The sequence below is a fragment of the Gorilla gorilla genome, chromosome 5 (assembly GCF_029281585.2).
Source record: "Gorilla gorilla gorilla isolate KB3781 chromosome 5, NHGRI_mGorGor1-v2.1_pri, whole genome shotgun sequence".
In the NCBI taxonomy this organism is placed as follows: Eukaryota; Metazoa; Chordata; class Mammalia; order Primates; family Hominidae; genus Gorilla; species Gorilla gorilla.
The window spans coordinates 191,356,026-191,381,681 of NC_073229.2; the positions used below are offsets into that span (position 1 = coordinate 191,356,026).

Sequence of the window (25,656 nt, forward strand, 5' to 3'; positions counted from 1 at the left end):
ACTTGGGAGAAATCAGGAATTTCAGGGCTTTTTTTTTGTCTTCAATTGTTATAGGTCCTCATTTTAAAATAATATTTTATTGTACAACAATTGTGTTGCTATTACATATTTTTGGACTTGGGATGTTGTTGCTTAAAGCCAGTTTTACTACAAAAAGCCAATATTAACCATTAAAAAGCAAAACACTGAAATCTATGAGATGATTGTCTTACAGTTAGTTACAGACTGATGATCCCAGTGAAAAAATCAGGAGATTGAGATTTTCATTACTTAATCATATTATTCAAAGAGGAAATTTGTAACTTAAAAAATTTAGAAACCTTTCTTCCATTAATTTAGTGTATCTATTTCATAATGTTAATTTAAAAAATTCAGTTTTTAAAGATTTGCTTACTTACCTTTTTCTTGATCTTTATAGGTCGTTTAGTGGCAAGTCTTGTTGCAGAATTTCTTCAGTTTTTTAACCTTGACTTTACTTTGGCTGTTTTTCAACCTGAAACTAGCACAGTAAGAATAATGATTTTTATTTACATCTATCTTTTGAAACCTTTGATACAAATGAGTTAATATTAAGCTGAAAGTTAATAGAATTTGACAACTGATAGTTTTTTACTTTTAGATTATTTTTGGTAGTTGATTATCTGTTTTTCTTAAAAGCCATATGAGCTTTCAGATAGCTGGCACCAGTGTTGCTGCTTTGTGTTACTTGAAAGCTTGCTAATAAAAATGTTACTATAGAGTTAATTTTGATACGATGTTAGATTGCACCTGTTAATGGAAACTTTAAAGGTAGAGGCTCTGTAAAAGAAATAGGCATAATTTTTTAAAATAGACATTTCATTCATTAGTAAGACAGTCTCTTTGAGTTTAAAGATGTCTTTAAACTCTGAAAATATTTTCTTTACTCCTTGAGAATAACTTCTGCTATTTTTTTGTGCACTTGTATTTTAACTTCTTTTCTAGCTGCAAGGTCTCGAAGGTCGAGAGAATTTAGCCCGAGATTTAGGTATAATTGAAGCAGAAGGTACTGTGGGTGGACCCTTATTATTAGAAGTGATCAGGCGCTGTCAACAGAAAGAAAAAGGGCCAACCACTGGGGAAGTAAGTAGAATTCTGTGTTATCTTTTTCTATTTTAGTTATTGGCTACTTAGTTTAGCCATGCAGATTAGTGCATATATAGTAAATTAAGGTTTTCGTACTAGAAGATATTCCTTAAAAACAAAATGAGATGCATTCAGATTGTATCAATGCAAATTTTAATGAAAATTAGGAATGTGCTGACTCTGATTCTGTGGCATATCTGTTCTGGTTTTTGATCCTCAAGAGTGTTGGGTCATGAGCTAAACTGTCTGGAGCAAATCCCAACTCCTCGTTGCCTCACTTGATCCTCCATTCATTCCATACTGTGTATGAAGTGGGCTCTACCAGGCCCTACCTTGGTGTTCTGAGGCTTCTCTGCACAAGCCAACAGAAGCACTCAACTTGCTATTATTTTTATTAAAACATCTTATTTAAATATAAAAGGGCTGATTTATAGGATAGTTAATAAATTTTTGGACTTAAAGGCCTCTTTAGGCTTAAAACTAAGCTGTTGATTTTGCTTTAAACTGTTTAGAAAAAGTTCAAACTTACACTTTTTTGATTAGTAGTACTTTTCATACTGTTAACCTTTTTTTAGAAATTGTGCTAATGAGATTAATGATATAATTTTATTTTCATACGTTAATTTTACATGAAGATACTCTGTTTTATAGATATAGGTAACACCTGTAACTGTTCCAGATATTTGATTAAATGTGAGCTTTTAGTCAGAAATGTATAGGTAAGAATGTGGAGGGCTGTATAGGTTTCCTACTTATTTTCTTTGGTGAGTCTCAGAGGATATTTTCTGTTAGAATTTTTGAAAACTGATAAAGCTTGCCTGAGTACTAATTATGTGTAAGGCATGGTAAATAGACTTTGTGGGTACTGTGAGATAAAATATAAGAAACTTCTGTGTCTCTGAATAGCGCAGAGCTAGTTAAGATAAAATTTGCTCAAATAAGGAAATTAACACTTAAATAACAGTTTAAGATTATGGAGGAATTGTCATTTAACACATGATTTCCAACCATATTATGAATAGTTTAGAGGAGGAAGCGATTGTCACATGCCAAAATTTTATTGAAGTCAATTTTAAAGTGAGAGTAGGATGTCAGTTGTGGGGCGAGGATTGGGAAGGGCTTTCCGAGAAGTTGGAACGGTGCCAGCCAAGTGTGGGAGCAGGAGAGCATAGCCAGATCCCAGGCTGGCTGGGAGTGAGGCGGCTCACCCAGAGTGCAGGTTGTCACTTCAGCTTGTGCATATAATTTCATTCCTTCATTTATCAATATTCAGCAAGCTTTTATTGTGCGCTTATTTGATAGATACTGTGCTGGGTACTGGGCAATAAAAAACAAACTAAAAAACCCAGTCTCCTGGGGCCAGCAGTCTGTAGGTCATGATGACCTCTCTTTATTGGCTCTCCCCTCTCAGCTTCTGTGGCCCTGAAGAACTCTCTTCTCTTTCTAACTGCCGTTTCATTTTCTTTTCTGTTTAGTAGTTGTGCTTTGGCTCACCTCATTGCAGTGGTGTTTATGCATATTTTTCTGTCTAGATTGATCTTTCTTCCTTAACATACCACTAGCATGGACTCTGGAACCAGGTTACTTGGGTGAAACCCCAGCTCTGCTACATTCTAGCTCTATGAGCCTGCAGTCACTCAGCCTCCGTGTGCCCAGGTTCCTTATCTGCAACATGGAGATCACAGAAGTATCGCGCCTACAGGTCTGGAGGGGTCTAAGGAAGCAAGATGTGTGAAGCTTTGAGTACAGTGCTTGGCACGGAGGACTCTGTGTGTTACTGTAGTAGGCATCAGTGGATTCAATTAACTGCGAACTGAAAATATTCGGATAGGCTGAGCGCGGTAGCTCATGCCTGTAATCCCAGCACTTTGGGAGGCCGAGGTGGGCGAATCATGAAGTCAAGAGATGGAGACCATCCTGGCCAACATGGTGAAACCCCATCTCTACTAAAAATAGAAAAATTAGCTGGGCGCGGTGGTGTGTGCCTGTAGTCCCAGCTACTTGGGAGGCTGAGGCAGAATCACTTGAACCCAGTAGGTGGCGGTGGCAGTGAGGCGAGGTTGTGCCACCGCACTCCAGCCTGGCGACAGAGCGAGACTCCATCTCAAAAAAAAGAAAAAAAAAAGAAAATATTTGGATAAAATACAACAAAAGAATGCAAATATAGTAGAAAACTATTTATATAGCATTTACATTGTATTAGATATAAGTTAGACACGATTTGAAGTACATAAGTTATATGCAAATATGTCATTTCACATAAGAGACTTGAGCATCCTTGGATTTTGGTGTCCACAGGGGAGTCCTACAACCAGTCCCCTGTGGATACTGAGGGACGACTGTATTAGTATTACTGTTTCTTGTTATTGTATGGATGACTCTTTAAGTTCAGTGTAGTGTGCCTAAGCTCAGCTCAGTCCTTTGTCCTAGCTGCAGACTAGAATTTCCAGCTCTTCACAAAACATACCTCCCTGGATAACCCAATAGTACATTCGAATCCTGTGTGGAAAAACTTACTTTCTTCTCTTTACCTCTAAAAAGTAAAAACATAAAGACAAAAGCAAATCCCACCTTACTCCCCGCAAATAACCCTCTTCAAGTTCTTCTTACTCACTTCTGTGTTTTGATTGATTCTATTCCTGTGACTCCTTGGTTTCATCCCAAGGAGCCACCTCTTCACATGTGCTCTGGATTCAGTTCTTCTGTCAGGAAGGATTCATTCTCCACCTTGCACCCAGTAGCTTTGGTAACAGGCTGTGGAAGAAAGAGTAATTGCTGGAGGGCTTTCTGTTCTCTGCTAGATAGGAGTGTACCTCAAAATGAGACCGAGTAGCATGCCTGTGTAGTGGGTGTGATGTGAAAATGGACACAGAATCACTGTTCTTCAGTACTTCATTCTGACTCGTGGATTTGAGGCCTCCCCTGAAGTTTGCCCTGACTTTTTCATAGCTGTGATTCTGTCAAATAGAGCCAGGATAGGAATTCTGTATCCTCAAAAGGTAGTTGTTTTACTTCCCCAAGTTGCTGAACCAGTAAGTTGGGCATCTCATCTCCATTTTTTGCTAGTTTTCCCTTCCTAATATCTGGATATTTAATTTTAACAAATAGATAAAATATTTAAAATAGAGACCTCAAAGATGTATGTTTTGGCCCTTCATTATTTATTAGTGTTTTCTATTACTTTGGAAGAAAACCTGTTGTTTATCATGAAATAAAAAATTAGAGCTTTTATTAGCTTTTGACTTTGTAGAAAACTAGCTATAGGTTAAGCTCACTGAACTAAATTACTGATGCTTTTTACCAAAACTGCATTTTAACCACCTCAAGAGTTAGGTTGCTGTGCCCCACCCGCTTTAACCTGACTTTTGTTTGGTTTTATTGGATGCTCCCCAGCCGTAGATAATTAAAGCCCTTTCTTGTTTTCTGAGCCCCTCGATGGATCATTTTCATCTCCTTCAGCACCTCTACCATGTAGGTCCTTATATCTGTCCAGGATCATTTCTTCCTAAAGGTTCTCATGCTTTCAGTCTGTCATTCACTGTTGCAGAATTATTTTTAAACTTCAGCCCTTCCTCTGTTCCTTTCTTCTGTACGATTGTAGTGACTGCACTGCCGACTCAGGAGTCCCAGATTCTTCAGCCCTTATGAAATGTTCTGTGTGATGTGGCCTTAACCTGTCTTTCTAGCCTTATGTTGTTTTTTTTTTTAATGTGGAACCTTGTACTTAAGTCAGATTGAACTTTGGACTTACTACTTGAAAGTGGCTTGTATTTTTTCGCCTTCTCTTATTTCGTTATTCTATCCTCCACTTGCAATTATACTCTTTCCCCTTCCCCAGCTGTGGAATTTTGTCAGTCAGGTTTTCTCCTCAGCTGCAACTCTTGTTCTTCCTCTCTCCTTACTGGAAACTGCATGTAACTTAGTGCCTCCTTCTGTCAAAGTTGTAGTGGTGATCTGCACTGGTTACACATGGAAATTTACTGAGGACAAGGGCTTTATCTTCATATCTCTTACACAGTCTAAGGCATTGTGATTTTTTTTTTTTTTTTTTTGAGACGGAGTCTTGCTCTGTTGCCCAGGCTGGAGTGAAGCGGCAAGATCTCAACTCACTGCTGCAAGCTCCACCTCCCAGGTTCACGACATTCTTCTGCCTCAGCCTCCCGAGTAGCTGGAACTACAGGCAGCCACCACCACACCCGGCTAATTTTTTTTATTTTTTTATTTTTAGTAGAGACGGGGTTTCACCGTGTTAGCCAGGATGGTCTCAATCTCTGACCTCGTGATCCACCCGCCTTGGCCTCCCAAATTGCTGGGATTACAGGTGTGAACCACCGTGCCCAGCTGGCATAGTGATTTTTAACATACTGTTCACAGTCAATGGAAACCTTTGAAAATTCGAAGAGGAATACCCATTTAGAAGATTTGTGGAGGTTAGATTGGTAAAATATGGAGAAGTTAGCAGACTAGAAGGAAGTGAAACACATAAGAAGGCAAATCTAGACAAGAATGGTAGCAGTAAGAATAGAAATAAGTGGACATACAGGCTAGGCATGGTGGCTCACACCTGCAATTCCAGCACTTTGGGAGGCTGAGGCAGGCGGATCACTTGAGGCCAGGAGTTTGAGACCAGCCTGGCCAACCTAGTGAAACCCCGTCTCTATTAAAAATATAAAAATTAATGTTGGGCGTGGTGGCTCATGCCTGTAATCCCAGCGCTTTGGGAGGCCAAGGCGGGTGGATCACCTGAGGTCAGGAGTTCGAGACCAGCCTGGCCAACATGGTGGAACTCCATCTCTACCAAAATACAAAAAATTGGCCAGGTGCGGTGGCTCAAACCTGTAATCCCACATTGGGAGGCTGAGGCGGGTGGATCATTTGAGACCAGCCTGGCCAACATAGTGAAACCCTGTGTCTACTAAAACCACAAAAATTAGCTGGGCATGGTGGTGTGCACCTGTAGTCCCAGCTACTCGGGAGGGCGAGGCAGGAGAATTGCTTGAACCCGGGAGGTGGAGGTTGTGGTGAGCCAAGATTGCGCCTCTGCACTCCACAGAGCGAGACTCTGTCTCAAAAAAAAAAAAACAAACAAAAAAAAAAACAAGGAATTAGCTGGGCGTGGTACTCGGGAGGCTGAGGCAAGAGAATCGCTTGAACCCGGCAGTCGGAGGTTGCAGTAAGCCAAGATCTCGCCATTGCACTCTAACCTGGACAACAAGAATGAAACTCCATCTCAAAAAAAAAAAAAAAAAGTTAGTTGGGTGCGGTGGTGCATTCCTATAATCCCAGCTACTTGAGAGGCTGAGGTGGGAGGATCACTTGAATCTGGGAGGCGGAGATTGCAGTGAGCCGAGATCGCACCACTGCACTCCAGCCTGGGTAACAGAGTGAGACCCTGTTTCAAAAAAAAGAAAGATAAATAAAAGAAAGAAAGAAATGAATAGATAAAGATGACCTTTTGAGAATCAACAAGACTTGGTAAACTAATATTTTGGCATGGGGCAAGGTCGTAGAAGGCAATAAGAGAAAAGAAAAGCTCTCAAAGGCCAGTTTAAGGATTTTAGCCTAGAAGATAATATCACCACCAGAAATAGTGGGGCTAAAGAGGGAGAACTGAAGTTATGAAGAACAGCACTTTTTCGTATTTATAAAGTTACAGTCAGTCATAAAGGGATGTTTGTAACAAACAGCCAATATTTACTATGTACAGTGTCATAGAGCTTGTGCTGGTAGTGGATGAATTGTAGGAAGTGATTTTCATTTAAGAAACATTTTAAAAACCTCCTCCTTGGCATTAACCACAGTGCTCAGAACCCTGTGGTGACAGGGCACTGGGCAGCAGACACAGATGACTCCTGTGGAAGTTGGGCTAGAACAGGTGCTTACCATTTTGGAAAAAAAATGTGTGGAAGTAGAAAACTGGAAGAGTGAACTACTATTTGAAGGGGTAAAGTATTTTTAATGAAAGTTGTTATTTGGTATTTTTTCTTGAGATAAAATGAAGTAGGGAAACACATTCAAGGAGGGCACAAGGTAGATCTTAGAGAATTACAGGATATTATTTGTCTGGAGAGTAGGGAGAAGGGAAGTGAGGAAGTAAATCCTGGAATGGTAGACCTGGGACAGATTTCAGTGGAGAAAGACAGTATCCTGTTCAAAGTGAATAAATGAAATATTTTGCAGGTAATTAGAATCTAGGGATGTGTAGAAGGTTTTTGAGGGGGTAAAATTAGAGGAAAATCTAAAAAGGATGGTTACTTTAATAAGAAATAAAATACCAACATTGTATAGTGTTTTTAAATGCTAAAATTCTATTGGAGTGTAATTGGTATATTTGTGTTTTATTTTTAAATGTATTTTAATTTTAAACTAAAATATTTTAGGTTGCACTAGATCTATCTGATGTACATTCTCCACCAAAGTCACCAGAGGGAAAAACAAGTGCACAGACAACACCAAGTAAGGTGAGTTAGCTGTGGAACACGGAAGTCATGTCTGGACTTAACTCCAGAGTGCTCTGCTTTTCTCTCTCTAGTCTTTCTTGTTACAAGTTGTATTGTTTTATATAAACACATGGGCTCTTTAGTTTCTTGAAGGTGCTTTTTTTTCATTAAGTATACATTAAAAAAAAATTTTTGCTTTGTTGGTAGTTGTTTGACATTTGTATTGTTGAAAGGAATGTGCTGGTAAGTAACAGAATCATAGACTATTTGGATTTATTTGGTACTTCGGACATTTTCTCCTATTAACAAGGAGATTTACTTACTTTTCATTTATAAATTCCTAGCTTGAGAATATTAAGCTAGAAATATGTATTATAGGATATAATATTGAATGAATATTTTAGACTTCTAGATGGGTGATGAGATTCAGAATTGTAAATCATGATGGTTTTTAAATACATGGGCTGTTTTGATAGAATTTCTAAGAAAATGTATGTACTTCGGTTACATTTGTGTGTGTATGCATGTGTGCGTCTGTGTGTTTATGAGTTGTTAAAGGTAAGACTTGATTTCAGAGATTAAGCATAATGGGAAAAAAAATGAGCTGTACACTTTGAATTTAAGATCCGGGATATGTAGGAATGGATAGAAAGATGATTGTCAGGAAATTTGTTTTCTCAAGAGCATAGCATGAATTGGTAGTCCCAGGCGGTCTTACCAAAGGATAGGTTTGGGTCTGTCTTAGTCTGTTCAGGCTGCCAAGTACCATAGATTGGGCAGCTTACAAACAACACATTTTTCCTCACAGTTCTGGAGGCTGGAAGTCCAAGATCACGGCATCACTGTGGTTAGGTCTGGTGAGGTCCCTCTTCTAGGTTGCAGAGAGCTGCCTTCTCATTGTGTCCTCGCGTGGTGGGAAGAGGGTGAGAGAGCTCTCTGGGGTCAGGGCCCTAATCCCATTCACAAAGCCTTCACCCTCATGATCTGCTCACCCCGCAAAGGCTCCACCTTCTGATACCATCACATTGAGGGTTAGGATTTCAACATAGGAGCTGGGGGTTTGTGGACTACACAAACCTGCAGTCCATGACAGGTCGGGTTTGTATTCTTTGACTGTCCCTTTGATTTTCATCCCATAGGAATAGAGTGATGCTGTGGAGTCCATTCCAAAAGATGAGGTCCCATGTGGGTTTATGGTGGTGGATCGACTCTTAGATACAGTTGCATCTTTTTAAATAGATGAACTTCCAGGACGTAGTGATTATACTACAAGATACCTTTCTTTTTTAAATGTCTAGGCACAGAACATTGCTGAACGATTGCTGTTATTTTTTGCTTGTTCTTTGATGTTGCTCCTTTTTATTGTTTAAGTTTGGAAAACTAAAGAATTTTATACTTCATTTCTAACCAAGAAAACAACTATTGTATTGTTTATAGTTGCTCCTTCTGAGATTTCTAGTTGGTGTAGGGAAGGCCTTTTTTTAAAATATTTTTTTTCCTAAATACTCATAGGAGGCTATAACCCCAGTGATAGAGTAAGGTCATGAGTAAATTTTTAAAATTTCTTTAAATTAATTGCAAATAAAACAGCCTATGTAAGTAAGCTTTACTTTTCATGAAAATACCTGGCTTTAGAAAAATTAAAATTAATGAATATTCCAAAATACTTATCAGTACCTATAGCATTTGACTATTTGGAAGCTCTTTTTAGCAAATTATTACTGTTTTTAAAGCAAATTAGCAATCCTAACCTATATATAATGTATGTCTTCAGGGTAAAATATTAAAGTCTATTTTACGTACTCTTATTCTCCCTACATACATTTTAAGATCTAAGAATTATAATGAGAATCTCAATGTTTTAAGTCAGTCAGGAAATGATGCTGTGAGTTTTTCCAGAGAAGGGGGGACTGTCCTGAGGCTGCTTTAGAGAATAGCGTTTGTCCTAACAGCTGTCTCTGCCGCCATCCCGTTATTCTAGTTTAGTCTCTGTTTCTCAGTTGGCCTCATAAACCCACTTCAGAAATACCCTAGATAGTCCTTGTGTAGGGTTGCATCTGTTCTAAGATAAACCCTTATTTTGGCACTTAAAATGCAATTTCTCTAGTACTAAAGGACCTGGATTTGGGATCCAGTACTTTCCCTACCGCCTTCTTGCTAGCTACCTCCTACCAAATCAGCCTTGAGGGCCCACGGAGAATGCTAGAAACTCTCCAAGAGTAGGGTCCACCCAACCTTTAGGAACCAGCTTTGTGTGCTCCTGAGAAAGGTCAGATGAGGTCAGGACAAGTCTTCAAGGAAGTTGCCTAGGAACTCAAGTGAGGCTTATTTAGAATGCTGCTAAAATGTAGCATGAAAGAGCTGATTCTCCACCCAGTAGAAGCTGAGCAGGTGGAGGCTAAGGTATCTGTGTTTGACCTAGTAACTATTGGAAACAGTAAACATGAGGTAGATCACTTTAGGAATAGTTAAGAAAGGACCAAAAAAAGCAGGCCTCACAGAACATATTAACTAGATGTTCCATTTCTGAGACATTTTTCAGTAGGTATCTTTGTTTGGTAATGAGTTAGTTTATTTTTTAAAGATTTCTATTTTGTGGTAAAATCTCATTTTATTCTCATGCTCAGATACCAAGGTATAAAGGACAAGGTAAGAAGAAGACAAGCGGGCAGAAGGCTGGTGACAAGGTAACATGCATGAGGGCAGAGGAGAAAAGCAGCCTGTGGGCATCAGGTCTCGACTCTGGGGCCTCCTGGAGCGCTGGGCTCCTGTCAGATTGGGTTCTCAGTTTTCTTATGAAATGTCACTTGAGGCTGGGCTAGGTGGCTCACACCTGTAATCCCAGCACTTTGGGAGTCCAAGGCGGGCGGATCACTTGAGGTCAGGAGTTCGAGACCATCCTGGCCAACATGGTGAAACCCCGCCTCTACTCAAATACAAAAATTAGCCGGCCGTGGTGGTGCGCGCCTGTAATCCCAGCTACTTGGGAGGCTGAGGCAGGAGAATCGCTTTAACCCGGGAAGCGGAGGTTGCAGTGAGCTGAAATCGTGCCATTGCACTCCAGCATGGGTGACAGAGTGAGACTCTGTCTAAAAAAACAAAAAAGTAATGATGGCATGAAATAAAAAGTAAATTTCACTGTCAGTTTTCATCCAGGTGAAAATCATACTGTTGAATCTTAAAACCATGCTCTCAGTTTTACTTTGAAAATTCCTGTTGTGTTGGCAATTAGAGTTGAAAATACGTATTTTTCTTTTGAATGGATGATTATATACATATTAGTAACATTGTGATTTTTATTTGAGGAAAATAGAACATCAAACTTTTTTGAATACGTACCTATTGATAAATTAAAAATTAAACATATTTCCTCCAAGATATTTTTGTGTTCTGTCATTTTTCAGACAATTGCACATTTGTGATCCTTTATTCAGGGCCCCTGCTCACAGTACACTGCTGGGGGCCAGTGCTGCATACTACCAAGGCCTTGGCTGCTTTTTCATCCTCTCCTAAAGATCACAAAAATTGACTAATCCAGTAGATTAGCTGCTTATGAAATTTAAATATTAGAAGTTTTAGAAACATTATCAGTACAGTTTTTACATCTACTTAGGATAAGACAAAATATTTAATTTTCAGTTCTGTGAGATTCATTAGTCCTATGCTGAACTTTGGTTATGTATAGATTTTTTCACTAGGTTGAAAATCTTCAAACTTAAAGCTTTTTAAAAATTCCACCTGTTGTGTTAGATGGCTTTAGTTCTAGGAGTTTCAAAGGTAAATTCCTATTACTGTATTCTCTTTCTGTTCACGCTGTTCTTTATGCGTTATTAAACAAGAAGATGCTTTAAAATAATGATTTAGTAAGTTTTTTTTAACATTTACATAGTGAAAGTTATTGTGTGTTAATACTTTGGGCAACACATTTAACAGTTCTCACTTAAGGAGTTTATAGTTTAATTGGAGAGATGAGACATACCTTAAGTAAGATATAAAACTTCTTAATAGATTTTAAAAATCAGTTTCTTGGACTTTTCTAAAATTTAAAAGCATATTTTATAGTATTAAGCTTTTATAATCTTATTGCTATTGTGGGTTTCAAACAACTTAAACATTTTCAAGAAGTTTATACATAGAGCCAAGGCATCCTAAGAGATGTGGTTTTCACTTTGATGTGAAATAACTGTGATGGGCCCAGACTTTAGCTTTCGCTGTACTTTGGGCAGAGTGTAGTGTGTGCCCTGACCTGAGAGGGGATTGAAGAACGTAGGTGGGCCCATATCCCAGGATTTAGTCCGTAATTTGGGTCTCTTCTATTTCATTGTTGTGTTCCTGAGGCCAGGATGCTTCCTCAATTACTTGGAAACCTTTTTCCCTGTACATTTCTGATCTTGTTTCTGAACTGCCTTGTGAGAAGTCTGTATTGTACCCCATGTGGCCTATTGCCAGCCTTACTTATATGGGTAAGCCCTTAGCTCTTTGTTCCCCTGCCTTTCTGCTTTGCCTTGTGCATGCAGTGAGTTCCCAACAGCCTTAACATTCTCAACATCTTCATCATCCAGATGCTATGTTGCATGTGGTGGTTGAGGTTGTACACAGCAAGACTCCAGATGGAGCCATCCGCATGGTAGGTGAGTGGCATCTCCCAAGGTGTGCAAAGCCATCATGGGAGCCCTGCCTGTCCTGCAGATGTGAACTGGGCATGCGATGCAGGAGGGCCTAGGGTACCACTGCTCCCGGAGCTCTGGAGCACTGATCAGGAGTGTCGCGTGTGTCCGGTTGCTTTCGAATGCAGGAGGCAACAAGTACTAGTGGCTCATTCAGAGACCCTTGGCACTTTCTTCAGGGAAGCTATATTCATATTATAAATAAACTTAAAAAAAATTCATATGTATAGTTAGAATTGATTTGTAGGGTTTTTGAACTGATGTAACTTGGGCAAAACTGAAGTTCTTATTTTTGTTGCTAAGAGACAATAAAGATAAAAATAAAATAAAGATTAAAGATAAAAGATTTGGTATACAAGGAGTATAAATATGAAATGAGAGGGCATTTTAAAAATGAATTAATAATTTTGAAATATATATTAACACTTGCTGACTTCCAAAGTATCATCTGTGATAATTTATCTCATTGTATTCCATTTTGTTGTACCAAACATCCTAATTGTTTGAAAAAAAAAAAAAGAGTATCAGAAAATTATAACAGACTTTTGATAGGCCCTACTAGCTTAGGTTTTTACCATTTAGTTGAAATGTTGAGTAAGATCTATATTTTTTTGTTTTTAATATTTAGAATTAGTTGCTCTTTATATTAAATGTAATATGAAAGATCATCCTTTCTTCTTACAAATAGTTTTCAGGTATCTGTTTCTTTTTAGAGACAAGGTCTCACTCTGTCACCTAGGCTGGAGTGCAGTGGTGTGATCATGGCTCACACCACTTGTCCTCCTGGGGTCAAGTGCCCACTTCAGCCTCTTGGGTAGGTAGGACAACAGGTGCATGCCAGCACACCTGGCTAATTTTTTAAAAAATGTTTTCGTGTAGAGGCAGGGGTCTCACTATGGTTGTCCATTCTGATCCTCAACTGTGGGGCTCAAGTGATCCTCCTGCCTCAGCCTCCCAAAGTGCTGGGATTACAGGCATGAGCCACTGTGCCTGGCCCAGTTTTCAGGTGTTTTAAAACTAACATGTATTGAGATGCTTTTTCACATTACATGTAGGTTTTGGGGCATATGTTTTTGTATCTTTGGCAGTCACCTGAGGATTTTCCAAACCAGGCGTTACCATTCCCTGTCACACTCTCACACCATCCTGAATGAATGGATACATGGATGCATGAATGTTCCCACACTTAGCCCTGTAGTAAAATTACTTCTCTAAATAATTCTTTAGTAAGTCATGGGTCAGAAACTGTCGTTGGCAGGGAGAGAGGTGGGGGGCAGAGGCATGGGTGGTGAAGAGAATTTTAAATACAGTCAGCCTCATATCTGCAGGTTTCATATACATTGCTTTCACACCTGCAGATTCAACCGTATGTAAATGGAAAAATTGTTATAAAAAATAATAATACAAATTTTATTTATTTTTTATTTTTTATTTATTTATTTATTTTTTTGAGATGGAGTCTCTCTCTGTTGCCCAGGCTGGAGTGCAGTGGCGCGATCTCGGCTCACTGCAAGCTCCGCCTCCCGGGTTCACGGGAGGCTCCTGCCTCAGCCTCCTGAGTAGCTGGGATTACAGGCGCCCACCACCAAGCCTGGCTAATTTTTTGTACTTTTAGTAGAGACGGGGTTTCACTGTGTTAGCCAGGATGGTCTCGATCTCCTGACCTCGTGATCCACCTGCCTTGGGCTCCCAAAGTGCTGGGATTACAGGTGTGAGCCACTGCGCCTGGCCAATAATGATACAAATTTTAAAATAATGGTATACAACTGTCTACATAGCATTACATTTATTAGGTATTACAAGTAATCTAGAGATGATTTAAAGCATACGGGAGGATGTGTGTAGGCTATGTGCAAATACTACAGCATTTTATACAAGGGACTTGAGCATCCTCGGACTTTGGTGTCTGCAGGTGTCCTGGGTACTGAGGGACAACTGTATTGCATGAATTTTTTGAATACTTTTGCAAAACAATAGTATTTATTTGACTGATATTTTTCCTACATGAACAGTTTGGAAAAAAATTTTTTTTTTCAGGTTCTTAAGACAGTCTAGTGATACAATTCAGTTTTTGACTACTGAAAAATTAAGGTTTTTCATTGTGAAACTTCTCTAGTGCTGACTTTTTGTTAATCTAGAAATGATTGGCTTCTTTATTATATGAGTATACTATTGGATAATTTAAATATATACTAAAGCTTTCTTATGGCTGCACTATAATTTCCCATAGAGCTTATTATTAGTCTCGAGCTCCAGCCAAGAGAACTTAATGACCATTGTAGTGCTGTGCAATAGGTCCCTCACTTTTATGAAAAGACAAAACTTGTTTTAGGTTTTTGTTATAAATGACTTGATTTGTTTCCTAGGGCTAATGTAATACAAGTACCAATATTGGGTGGCTTAAAACAACACATGTATTGTGTCACAGTTCTAGAGGCTTAAAAATGTGAAATCAAGGTTCGCGGAGGGCTGCGGCTCCTGTTCTAGCTTCTGGTGGCTGCTAGACCCAGATGCTGTTTGGCTTGTAGATGGATTACTCCAGTCTTTGCCTCCATCTTCACATGGACTTCTCCCTGTGTTTCTCTGTGTCTCTTCCCCCCAACAAGGATACCACTCATTAGGTTAGGACCCAGGCCCACCCTACTCCTTGAATGGACTCATCTTAACTAAATACATCTGCAGTGGACACTGTTTCCAAATAAGGTCACACTCTGAAGTACTGGGAGTTAGGGGTTTCAACATATTTCATTTGCGGGATACAGTTTGACCCATAACTTCTGTGCTTGTCCAGAGAATGAATTCTAAGGCATTGCCATGATATGTGTGTGTGTGTGTATTTTTTTTTGAGACGGATTCTCGCTCTGTCACCAGGCTGGAGTGCAGTGGCGCGATTACAGCTCGCTGCAACCTCCAACTTCCTGGTTCAAGCGATTCTCCTGCCTCAGCCTCCTGAGTAGTTGGGATTACAGGCACATGCCACCACGCCCAGCTAATTTTTGTATTTTTAGTAGAGACGGGGTTCCACTATGTTGGCCAGGATGGTTTCTGATCTCCTGACCTCATGATCCGCCTGCCTCGGCCTCCCAAAGTGCTGGGATTACAGGTGTGAGCCACTGTGCCTGGTCTTATATTTTTTAAATCTTATTTGTTAGTTTTTAAACAATACTTAACCTTAGTTATTTAGCTTCATTTTGAATCTTCAACTTAGCCAAATCCAGGTGATACAAAACCCAAGTAACTGAAGTTTATGTACGTAACATAAGTTCGTCTTAACTCATGATAAGGGTTTTTAAAGCAGATTCCCGGGTATACGTACGTATACAGATGGTCCCCAATGTTAACAACAGTTTGATTTATGCTTTTTCGACTTTATGATGGTACAAAAGTGATATACATTAAGTAGATACCATACGTTGAGTTTTGATCTTTTCCCAGGACAGTAATCGGTGGTACGATTCTCTCTCGGGGCCAGTGACATTGAGCCACAGCTTCCAGTCAGCCACATGGTCACGAGGCACTCTGATGCCAGGGGACTGAATAGCCAGCATTTTTTGGATATTGTGTTTTTGCACTTCATGTCTATGAAGTGCCCATTTTCAACTTTGTGATATTTTCACCTGACGGTTGATGAGGTGAAGTGCTGTTGTGGGTTGAGCATCTGTGCACACGCATACATCTGCTGTGTAATCTGTGTACACGCATACATCTGCTGTGTACATGGAGGAGCCACTGAAACTGCTCTCAACGTTTTCAGTACTTTGGTTTTAATCTGCAAAATGTTGATGACAAATCTTTCTCCTCTTCATGTAGATTTTTTTAATGGTGAAGTTTATTTGGAATTAAGTTTAGTGAATTCATTAATAACCTAGTTAGTAATGGTCTTTTGGCAAAAATGAGCCATAGTTATAAAGTAGTAACATGTTACTGTGTGGTTTAGAACTTGATTTTGAGAGCAGTTCCAAAGCAGATTGTTTCAGAATTTATTTTTACTCCCTGGATTAAGAGAACTATATTTTTAAAATAATTCTGTTATGTTTACGAGTATGTGTTGTGTAATATAGTAATGCCCTTATCCGTAAAACTTGTCTTCCTAAAACTGGTCTTTCTGTCTATAGCAGGAATATTGGTCAAACCTGTCAAATAATCATGGATACCTACTAGTTGCTCAGCTTTGATATTAGATAGTTCATTATGTGGATTTAAGTTACGTTGGCAGTGTGAATTCTTGGGGAAATTAGAATAATTATTGTTTCTCATAATATTGCTTTACATTTACATTTTTCAGTTTCTTTCATGCCAGTTATTCATTGGCACTTTCTCGTGAGTGTTTAGAAGGAGAGAATCTGTCATGGCCACAGGCTGTGTCATTGTACATATGTTTAAATATCACATCAGGGTATTTATTTCCAAATGCATATTCTTTTAAAAAGATATAAATCCATTATTAAAACAGTGTAAAAATCAGAAATTACAACTGGTGTGAATTACATAATATTTTTCTATATTTGATAATACCAGGAAAATGTCAAGAAAGTTGTTAGGAAATTTTTGAAAGTTTCTGTCCCTTTGAAAATATGTTGTCTAAAATTATAACTTGGTATTTATTTTTTCAGACATCTCTTTATAATCATTAATTTATAATATGGAATGTATAGCTCTCTAGAAGGCAATAAAATTTGCACAGCATATATCTTGTGTACTGTTAACTAGTCAAGACCTCTACCTGGTGTAAAGATGTAAACGTATATCATAAGACATGCATAATGCATTCTGTCTGTACCCATATGAAAAGTGAAACCATCCTTCAAGAGCGTCTTGTTCGGTAATGTCTAACCCAGACTTTGGTCACCATGCTTCAGTAGTTACTACTCTTTAATTCTTTCTCAGCCATCCATCCCTTCCTAGATATAATTTGATGTGAAAAATACGAATCTAGTTCAATTCTTGAGGAAACTTTTGCCTAGGAAATTAATTTACTTAAGATTATACGGGCCATGCATGGTGGCTCACGGCTCACGCCTGTAATCCCAGCACTTTGGGAGGCCGAGGCGGGTGGATCACTTGAGGTCAGGAGTTCGAGACCAGCGTGGCCAACATGTTGAAACCCTGTTTCTACTAAAAATACAAAAATTAGCCAAGCGTGGTGGCACGCGCCTGAAATCCCAGCTACTCAGGAGGCTGAGGCAGGAGAATCGCTTGAATCTGGGAGGCGGAGGTTGCAGTTAGTCCAGATTGCCCCACTGCACTCCAGCCTGAGTGACAGAGCGAGACTCTGTCTCAAAAAAAAAAAAAAAAAAAAAAAAGATACGACTGGGTGTAGTTTGTGCTTGTAATCCCATAAACCCAGCTACTTGGGAGACTGAGGCAGGAGGATTGCTTGAGCCCAGGAGTTTTAAGACCAGCCTGGATGACATAGTGAGACCCTGTTTCTTAAAAAAAAAAAAAAAAGAAAAAAATGGAGTTAATAATTTTGGACTACATTCCAGATTCCTTGTTTCAGTTGAGTGCTTTTTCTAGTACTCCACAGGTATTTTACACAATACTGCTCTCTTTAGTACGCAAGGCTGAATTTTGGGAAATTGCCATTTTTAACCCATAAAGCCCACAAATTCATTATAATTTAGCTTAATAGCATAAATATTGAGTTAACCTCTGGAAGCAGGCTTTGACTTTGATATTGACCTGACCACTTAACTCTCTGGAGACTTTGACAAGTGACATCAATGTCTGTCTCTGTGTTTCCTGATTTATATCCACAGATAGAAAGCCATCTCCAGATCCTAGGGCCATTTTCAAGATTCAGTGAGATAAGGTGAAGCATTTGAATGTTCTCCATAAATGTCAGCTGCTTTTATTATTACTAGCATTATTTTTTGTTTTCATTATTATTATTAACATAGACCCGTCTAAGGGCGGAAAGAAATCTGACCAAGAATGGAGTGAAAGTCGGCTGTGAAGGTTAGGACTCCCTGAAAACAAAAAAGAAAAGTGGTAACATCACTCTGTATCCAAGGGCATGGATAAGGATGATTCAGAATTTTTTTATAACATTGATGTTAATATACATAGAGAAATACACACACACACACACGTATATATGTCCATGGACATCAAAATGAGGTACAGGTTAGGAAGTTACCCTGGAAGTTAGAATTGAGATAATTACTTTCATTAGCAAAGGTTTATGTTAGAAATACGAGTGGTTGAAGGCAGCGTCTTTCACCTTGATGCCTGTTGTGTTTAGCACTGGATAGAAAATTGCTATTTTTACTGATGACTACTTTAATGCTTGGTTCATTCGTATGAAATAATCTTTCTTTTCTCCTTTAATAGTAATGATCTCTCCTGATTTCAAGTTGAAAATGTATTAATTTAAGATAATTTATGAAGCAATGACATATGGAAGAGGAGATGGGAAATTGTTTCTCAATGGGAAAGTGTTTATAAATGGGATAGGTATACTAAAGGTATTTCCATTTAGGGAAAGAGGAAAGGAATGGTATTAATATATTTCTCTAATATTTTTCCCCCTTTGAAAGTTTGCCATGTTAGGAATCCTGGGGATGGAGTGATGAATCGTGGCATTGCTCTGCAGTTCACGCTGCTGAGAGCTGCCCCAACACACACACACACACACACACACACACACACACAAAGGTTGCACACACACAAACAGGTTTGCTTATGCTCATGAGACTTCTTTTATTATTGAAAATATCTTAAAGTTTTATCTTACCAAGGAGGCCTTTTCTCTTTCCCTCTCTTTCTAGAAGGCCAGTGATGAGGCCAGTCAGAGTGATACAAGTGTCCCCTTGTCAGAACCCAAGAGCAAAAGCAGCCTTCACTTACTGTCCCATGAAACAAAAATTGGATCTTTTCTAAGCAACAGAACTTTAGATGGCAAAGACAAAGCCGGCCTTTGTCCAGATGAAGATGATATGGAAGGAGATTCTTTCTTTGATGATCCCATTCCTAAGCCAGAGAAAACTTACGGTTTGTGAGTAAATGGTTTTTGAGCTATGAGACTAGGGGTTTAAAAATAAGATAAATGTTTTCATTTTATAGTTAAAAAATAATGAACTATGGATGGTTTATAATTATTGGATCCATAAATCTGACTATGCGTTGTTAATGCCTTTCATGTTGTAAAACAATCCCAGATTTTAGAAAAACCTAGACATGATTTATTCCAACAAGTAAGTGTAGATTGAGTGTCAGCCACTTGCCAGGGCTGTTCCAGGGTGGGGTGCAGCAATGATAGAAGAGGGAAGACTCCTGCCCTCAGGAAGCTCATGCTCTGGTGACAGAGTCAGGCAATGAGGGTTATGCTGCAGTGTGTCGGGTGATGAGAGCAGAGCAGTGATGGGAGCCCGAGTGTGTGGTCAGGGCAGGTGCATGTCAGCTGTCCAAATTGGAGGGGGCCTCACTTGGAGGTTCCCAGTGAGCAAAGAGCTAGAGGAGGTAAGGGAGTTGCCGTGGGTTGATGGAGCTTTGGGGAGAGGAAACAGACAGCAGGGAGGCGAGTTGGGGGTAGCAGAGAGAGCGAGATGGGGATCGGATGAGGTGGACTCAGAGATGAGGGGCTGGACAGCTTTCCTTTGAGACTGGAAGCCCTGAGGATCTTGATCTGGCGTACATTGCAGAAGGATCCCGAGGTTGCTGGGGAAGGTTGGACTTAGAGTTTCCAGTTAGGAGGCCGTTAATGATGGAAAAGGATTTGCCAGTAAGTGCTAGAGAAAAGTAATATATAGAGCGGCATCATGGTTTTTAGCCTGCAAAACTAGAAGGTTGGAAACACATTAGATGAAGAGTGGCAAGAGCAAGAGTGGATTACACAGACAGGTGGCATGACAGCCTGGAGGCCCCTGTCGCTGTGCTAAGTTAGAGAAGATTGCTAGTGGAAATCCAAAGTAGGCTATTGAGTATATGCGTTGGGATTGATGGAGAGGTCTGGGCTGGAGAGGTAAATTAGGAGTCATCAGTTTGTAGATAATGTGGGGTGTGGGAGACTACAGAGGATCACCAAGGAAGCAGGTCCTGCGCACCTTGAGGCCAGAGCGGGGAGCTAGAAGCAGCAGAGGAGATGGAACCAGGAGAGTGGTGTCTGTGGAGGTGGCGGTAGGGAGGAGTAGCTGTATGATGCCGTTGGATTTAGCCATCTGGAGGTCAGTGATGACCTTGACACAGTTTTGTTGGAATGGGGGTGCGAGGCAGGTTAGAGAATTAGAGTGCATTCAAGACAGACAGGAAAGGATTGTAGATGAAAAATAGTTTTCTGATGAGTTGTAAAAGTGTGCAGAGGAGCAGGGTGGTGGCTGGAGGGGCAGGATTTAGGGCTGAAAAACGTATTTAGGTGGGAGAAATAACAGCATGTATGCTGACGAGAGCTGTTCAGCTTTAAAGATGGAAGAATTAATGATGTAAGGGAGTGAGAGGAGAACTGGAGGGCTGCGCAGCAGTGGAATCCCATGCAGGGGCTTGTGTTTGCTGGAAAAGTGGAGAGCGTGTGGGTCTCATTGTAGGCAGGGGGTGGATATGATGGTGGCACCTGTGCAAGCTGTCACCTGAGTTCATAGTTGAGTGAGGATGGAGAACGGAGGTTGGAGATAAGAGAGTGGAGAAAACATGAAATCTTTCTATAAGACTAAGGCGAGAAGGGACTGTGGAAACCCAGAGGGTTGATGGGCAGTTTTAAAGGTCCCCTTGAGGTTAGTGGTCATGACTTTAAGGGGAGTTCATCAGCATGGCTGTTAGTGGCTTCTGTGAGCAATATTAAATCTGAGAGGTGGCACTTATTTGCTGGTAAAACTCCTGTATTGTCCCTTGGCTGCATGTCTGGGTAATGGAAAAGGGCTTCTGAAAAAAAATCACAGTGAAGAGGTCAATTTAGTTTATATCAAGCAGAATTCTAAAGAGAAGTGAGCTGATTTCTTACACCCTGGCTGTGCCGATTGTGGTGGATCTGTAGTTTGCACTCCCTTGGTGTACTTTATGGTTTTGAATCTTTAAAGTGTATATTCTTGATTTCCAGCCACTGCGCATATAAAATATCTTTAAGTTGCTTTTGTTTCTATGGCAGAATAAAAGTGTTTAGTGGCAGAACATCAGAGCACCAATTAACTGTCCTTGTTTCTTGTTAGGAGGAATGAACCTAGGAAGCAAGCAGGAAGTCTGGCCTCGCTCTCGGATGCACCCCCCTTAAAAAGTGGACTCAGCTCCCTGGCGGGAGCCCCTTCTTTAAAAGACTCTGAGAGTAAGTGCCCAAAGATGTGGACTTCAATACTCGGGATATTTTTTCTCTAATTAAGCACTATGTGATTATTGTTGATTTTTTTTTTCCAGGAAAATCACTAAAATAACCTATCATTTTATCACTCAGAGATATTTCCTGTTAATATTTTGTTGTGTTTTGTTACTTCTGAGGTGGTCCTATTTTATATGTTGTTTTGTATTCTGGCCCTTCCTATACCTATATACCATCGGAATACTTTTGGGAAGTTGACTTTTTAGCTGATTTTTATTATCTATAGAAATATAATTTTTAAATCATCTCTCCTTTTTTGGACATTTACAATGACTTGAGTTGGATTTGCTTTCAATTAATTTTTAAAAATTTGGTGATACCACAGTAAGTATCATAAAATGTTAAATAAAAAATTATTCTGCAGATCATTTTCAAGAACAGTGACCTGACATGTCATCGTAAATGCAGCAAAGCTAAAGAGCACTGGTTACACATGGAATAGTCTAGCTCTGGCACCAGTTACTTTCCCACCTCTCCCCACACACAGTGATAGGAATTTAAAAAGCATAGCCCTGAACATGTAGGATGGGCAGAGGTCCTTTGGAAACCGTATCATAGTAAATGTTGTATTTAATTAGCGTAGTGTTTCAGAGCACGTGTACCTCTTTTGAGAAAGTTTCCTAAAGTAGATTCACTAAGAATTTGCAGTATGCGTTTTGCATAATTGTCCGGTATTTCCGAATCTTTTTGTATTGCTTGATATACTGTGGGACTTCCTAGGGCACATAAGAGAGCCAGCCTGTTGCTTCTCTTAAACCAGCCATGTATTTATAATGTCCGCATCCCTTCCCATTTGCTTCTTTCCTGTGATTACTGCCACCTTTAAGAAAGGAATCCAGGACATCATGAACATGTCATTCTGACATTGATTAGAGAATGATCATTTAGAGAGGACGTTGAGAACAAAGGACTAAAAAACCAGTGAGGATGTCACTTTAGTAAGTGAAATAGCAGTTGCACTGAAGAAAAATTTAGAAATTCAAAGGAAAAATAAGACTCATGAAAATAACAGTCTATGAATTCATACCTAACAGGGCTGTTTATGGAAAGTGATGTCTTATAATGAGGCAAAAAATGGTTTTTGGTGGTTGTGTTCCAATAAAGTAGTATTGTTTATGGTTTAAAAAGGGATGTAGCTGGGTGCAGTGGCTCACGGCTGTAATACCAGCACTTTGGGAGGCCGAGGTGGGTGGATCACGAGGTCAGGAGTTCAAGACCAGCCTATCCAACATAGGGAAACCCTGTCTCTACTAAAAATACAAAAATTAGCTGGGTGTGGTAGCACATGCCTGTAGTCCCAGCTACTCGGGAGGCTGAGGCGGGAGAATCGCTTGAACCCAGAAGGCGGAGGTTGCAGTGAGCTGAGACCGCGCTATTGCACTCCAGCCTGAGTGACAGAGTGATGAGACTCCGTCTCAAAAAAAGGGTTGTGATGCATAGCTTAAGCGTTCATTAATCACAGTTTATTTTTTCCTTAGTTTTAGGTTATTATGCTCCTGTCATAAAGAAGCCCCATATTGAACAACGACAAAAATTGATGTGGTTTAGAGACTGTTGTATTCTAAGTCACTCTAATGTTAATATTTTCTCCTGTTCACAGGTAAAAGGGGAAATACAGTTTTGAAAGATCTGAAATTGATCAGTGATAAAATTGGATCACTTGGATTAGGTAATTAGATTTCTAGTTTTTGTGTTGATCGTTTTAAAGTGATTATTTTTAGGGTAAGGTTGTAAAAGAAGTGACTCCATCTGCTTACGCTGAGCACCTTCCTGCCGCTGCTCATTCAGCAGGTGTTTGAATGGCTTTTATGTGTTCAGGATTACACGCTATGCGAGAGATGGCTACAGCAACAGCCATCATGTTCTCGTGAACCTCTGTCTTCATGGAGTTTAAATTCTGGTCAGGAATATGAACATTAAACGGGCATCTACAGATATTTTGAGTGTAAAAGGGTCAGTATATATGGGTATAGAAATGGCTAGTAGGTTACCTTTGTCCAGTCTTGGCATTCAGGGAAGACCTCTTATAAGAAGTGACTTCTGTGCAGAAGCTTCATGGTTAAGTAGATGTATAAGAGAGAAGGGAAGATAGTTCAGACTGAGAAAAATTTGGGCAGAGGCAGAGCCATTTGCTAGATACTGGTAGTACATGGTTCAGGCCTCAGAGAATTCAGTCTAATGGGGAAACAGACTTATTGAAAGAAAAATTGTGAGATGTGTTCAGTTCTGTTCTATGGAGCAGAAATTGGTAAGCCTGCCATGTAAGTACATTCATTCCTATGGAAGTAAGAGTGTCAGTGTGAACATTACCGAGCCCTGGGCCATATGTTGAGAGCACAGTTCTCATTCAGTGTTCTGTTCTGTGCAAGACTGTAGCAGTGTGACAGGCATACTTTAGGCAAACTCATTTATGTAAAGGCAAACTTGGTGACCTGAAGGAAACGGTGCAGCCAGGTTCTCAATGGCCACTTCCTATGCTCTCTGTGGATGTGATGGGATCCCTTCCTGGTCTGTAATCACTCACACATGGAAGCATTGGAAGAGCTTCACAGGCAGGTTGGGGAGAAAGAAAGCTGTGTCCCCATGTGCTTTTAAAACCCAGCCCTGTCCAAGGGGCAGCTCCGAGAATGCCCTTCCCTCTTCTGGAGAGACATTCTGGATAGTGCAAAGAACTTGGGCTTGGAGTTGGATAGAAGTGACATCTCAGATGTGGCACTGATTGATGGGTAGCGTAGGGAGATAAACTAAACTGCTATTTCCTCATCTGTTAAGTGGAACTAATAACATCTGCCTCGTTTTAAAGAGTAAATAGGATTTAAATATCTCTTCATATGTAAATTAAAGTACAGTGCCTGGCATGGTAGGTGCCTAGTAAATGTTAGTTTTCTTTTTATGTTACTTTGTTCCCCCATTTGCAGAAGAATAAATGTTCCCTGAGCTGCCTGGATTCTTGTTCCACACAGTGCCCTGGAGTCCTGGTAACAGTTGCTGGTTGTGCCGCCATCTGCTCTTTGTGCCTCCTGGTTGCTGGCTGGCCAGCTAGGTGGGCCTGCCTCCTTTCCTTCCCTTGTGCTTTTCCTGTCAGCTGTGGTCGTGGTTGCCATTAGATGTTCTTTTCCACTAAACCTCAATGGCTAACTGCCACCAGAGACTTTACTCCTGACCTCTGTACCGTGATGGCTGCCCTGTCCCCTTTGTGTTCTGTTTTTTCACTTTTGTGGTGTTTCACTCTGTTGCCAAACCTTTTAGCTTTTTTCTCTGACTGCTCTATTCTCTTACCAAAGTGAGGGTTTTCCTGCCTGTTTCTGAGTGGGGAGCTGCTGAGAATTCTCATCCTCAGGAGGGAATGTCGTTGCTGTGGCTGCAGAGTTGCTGGGTACAGGCAGGAGGGTGATGTGCTCCTTCACTTCACTTTGTCTTGGGACTTAGGCATACCTCGGGTTGGAATTGGGGTAGTTATGCAGGTGAGAACTACCAGTTCACTAGCTGGATGTTTGTCATTTTGCTAGGCATTAGGATTCAGTAGAAATAAAGTTTTATTTCGTTTTGCAACAATGTTGTTTTCAGTTTGGGTTTTTTATATTTTAAATATACAGTACTCTAGGTATTTTGAGTAATATATAGACAGATGTTAGTGGACCAGCCTAGGAGAATAATGATGTTAGTGATAAGTGCCTGGCACTGTACCAAGGAATTGTTTTATTTAATTCATATCCTATGAGGTAGGTTTTATTACTATCTCCATTTTTACAGATGAAGAATCTAGGTTAAGTAACTTGCCCAAGGTCATGCTGCTTTTAGAGTCCTGATGCATCACACAGAGCCCTCACCACTGTGTTTTACTGCCTGTATGTTATTTAGACATATTGAAATAATCATTTCAATGGGAACATAAATTCTGAGTTCCAAATAAATAATCTACAAATAAAGCTTTAGAGCACCATCTATTTTAGTTTGGCAGACAAATATTAATTAAAGGTGCCCAAATGGAGTGTTTATAGATAGGTACTTTGCATATTTAAAGCAAGAGTTGCTAAGCTTTTTCCGTAAAGGGCCAAATAGTCTATATTTTAGGCTTTGTGGACGGCCCGTACTGTCTCTCACATAGTCTCTGTGTGTTTTTTTGTTTTTTTTTAAACAA

General features: G+C 39.8%; 1 protein-coding gene across 20 annotated transcripts in view; it reads left to right on the plus strand.

The window, feature by feature from the left end:
* Nucleotides 1–25,656, plus strand: part of CEP43 (centrosomal protein 43) — a 97,468-nt gene that overhangs the window by 4,188 nt on the left and 67,624 nt on the right. For 7 of the 20 annotated variants that reach the window (XM_004044951.5, XM_055391350.2, XM_055391356.2 and 4 more), the window contains exons 4-10: nt 419–507; nt 964–1,101; nt 7,485–7,565; nt 10,172–10,231; nt 18,982–19,208; nt 21,352–21,464; nt 23,116–23,184. In XM_004044951.5, coding sequence (XP_004044999.2) covers nt 419–507; nt 964–1,101; nt 7,485–7,565; nt 10,172–10,231; nt 18,982–19,208; nt 21,352–21,464; nt 23,116–23,184 — 777 coding nt within the window. The remainder of the gene's footprint in view (nt 1–418; nt 508–963; nt 1,102–7,484; nt 7,566–10,171; nt 10,232–18,981; nt 19,209–21,351; nt 21,465–23,115; nt 23,185–25,656) is intronic. The other 13 variants (XM_004044950.5, XM_063707996.1, XM_055391359.2 and 10 more) reach the window with 7 other exon arrangements.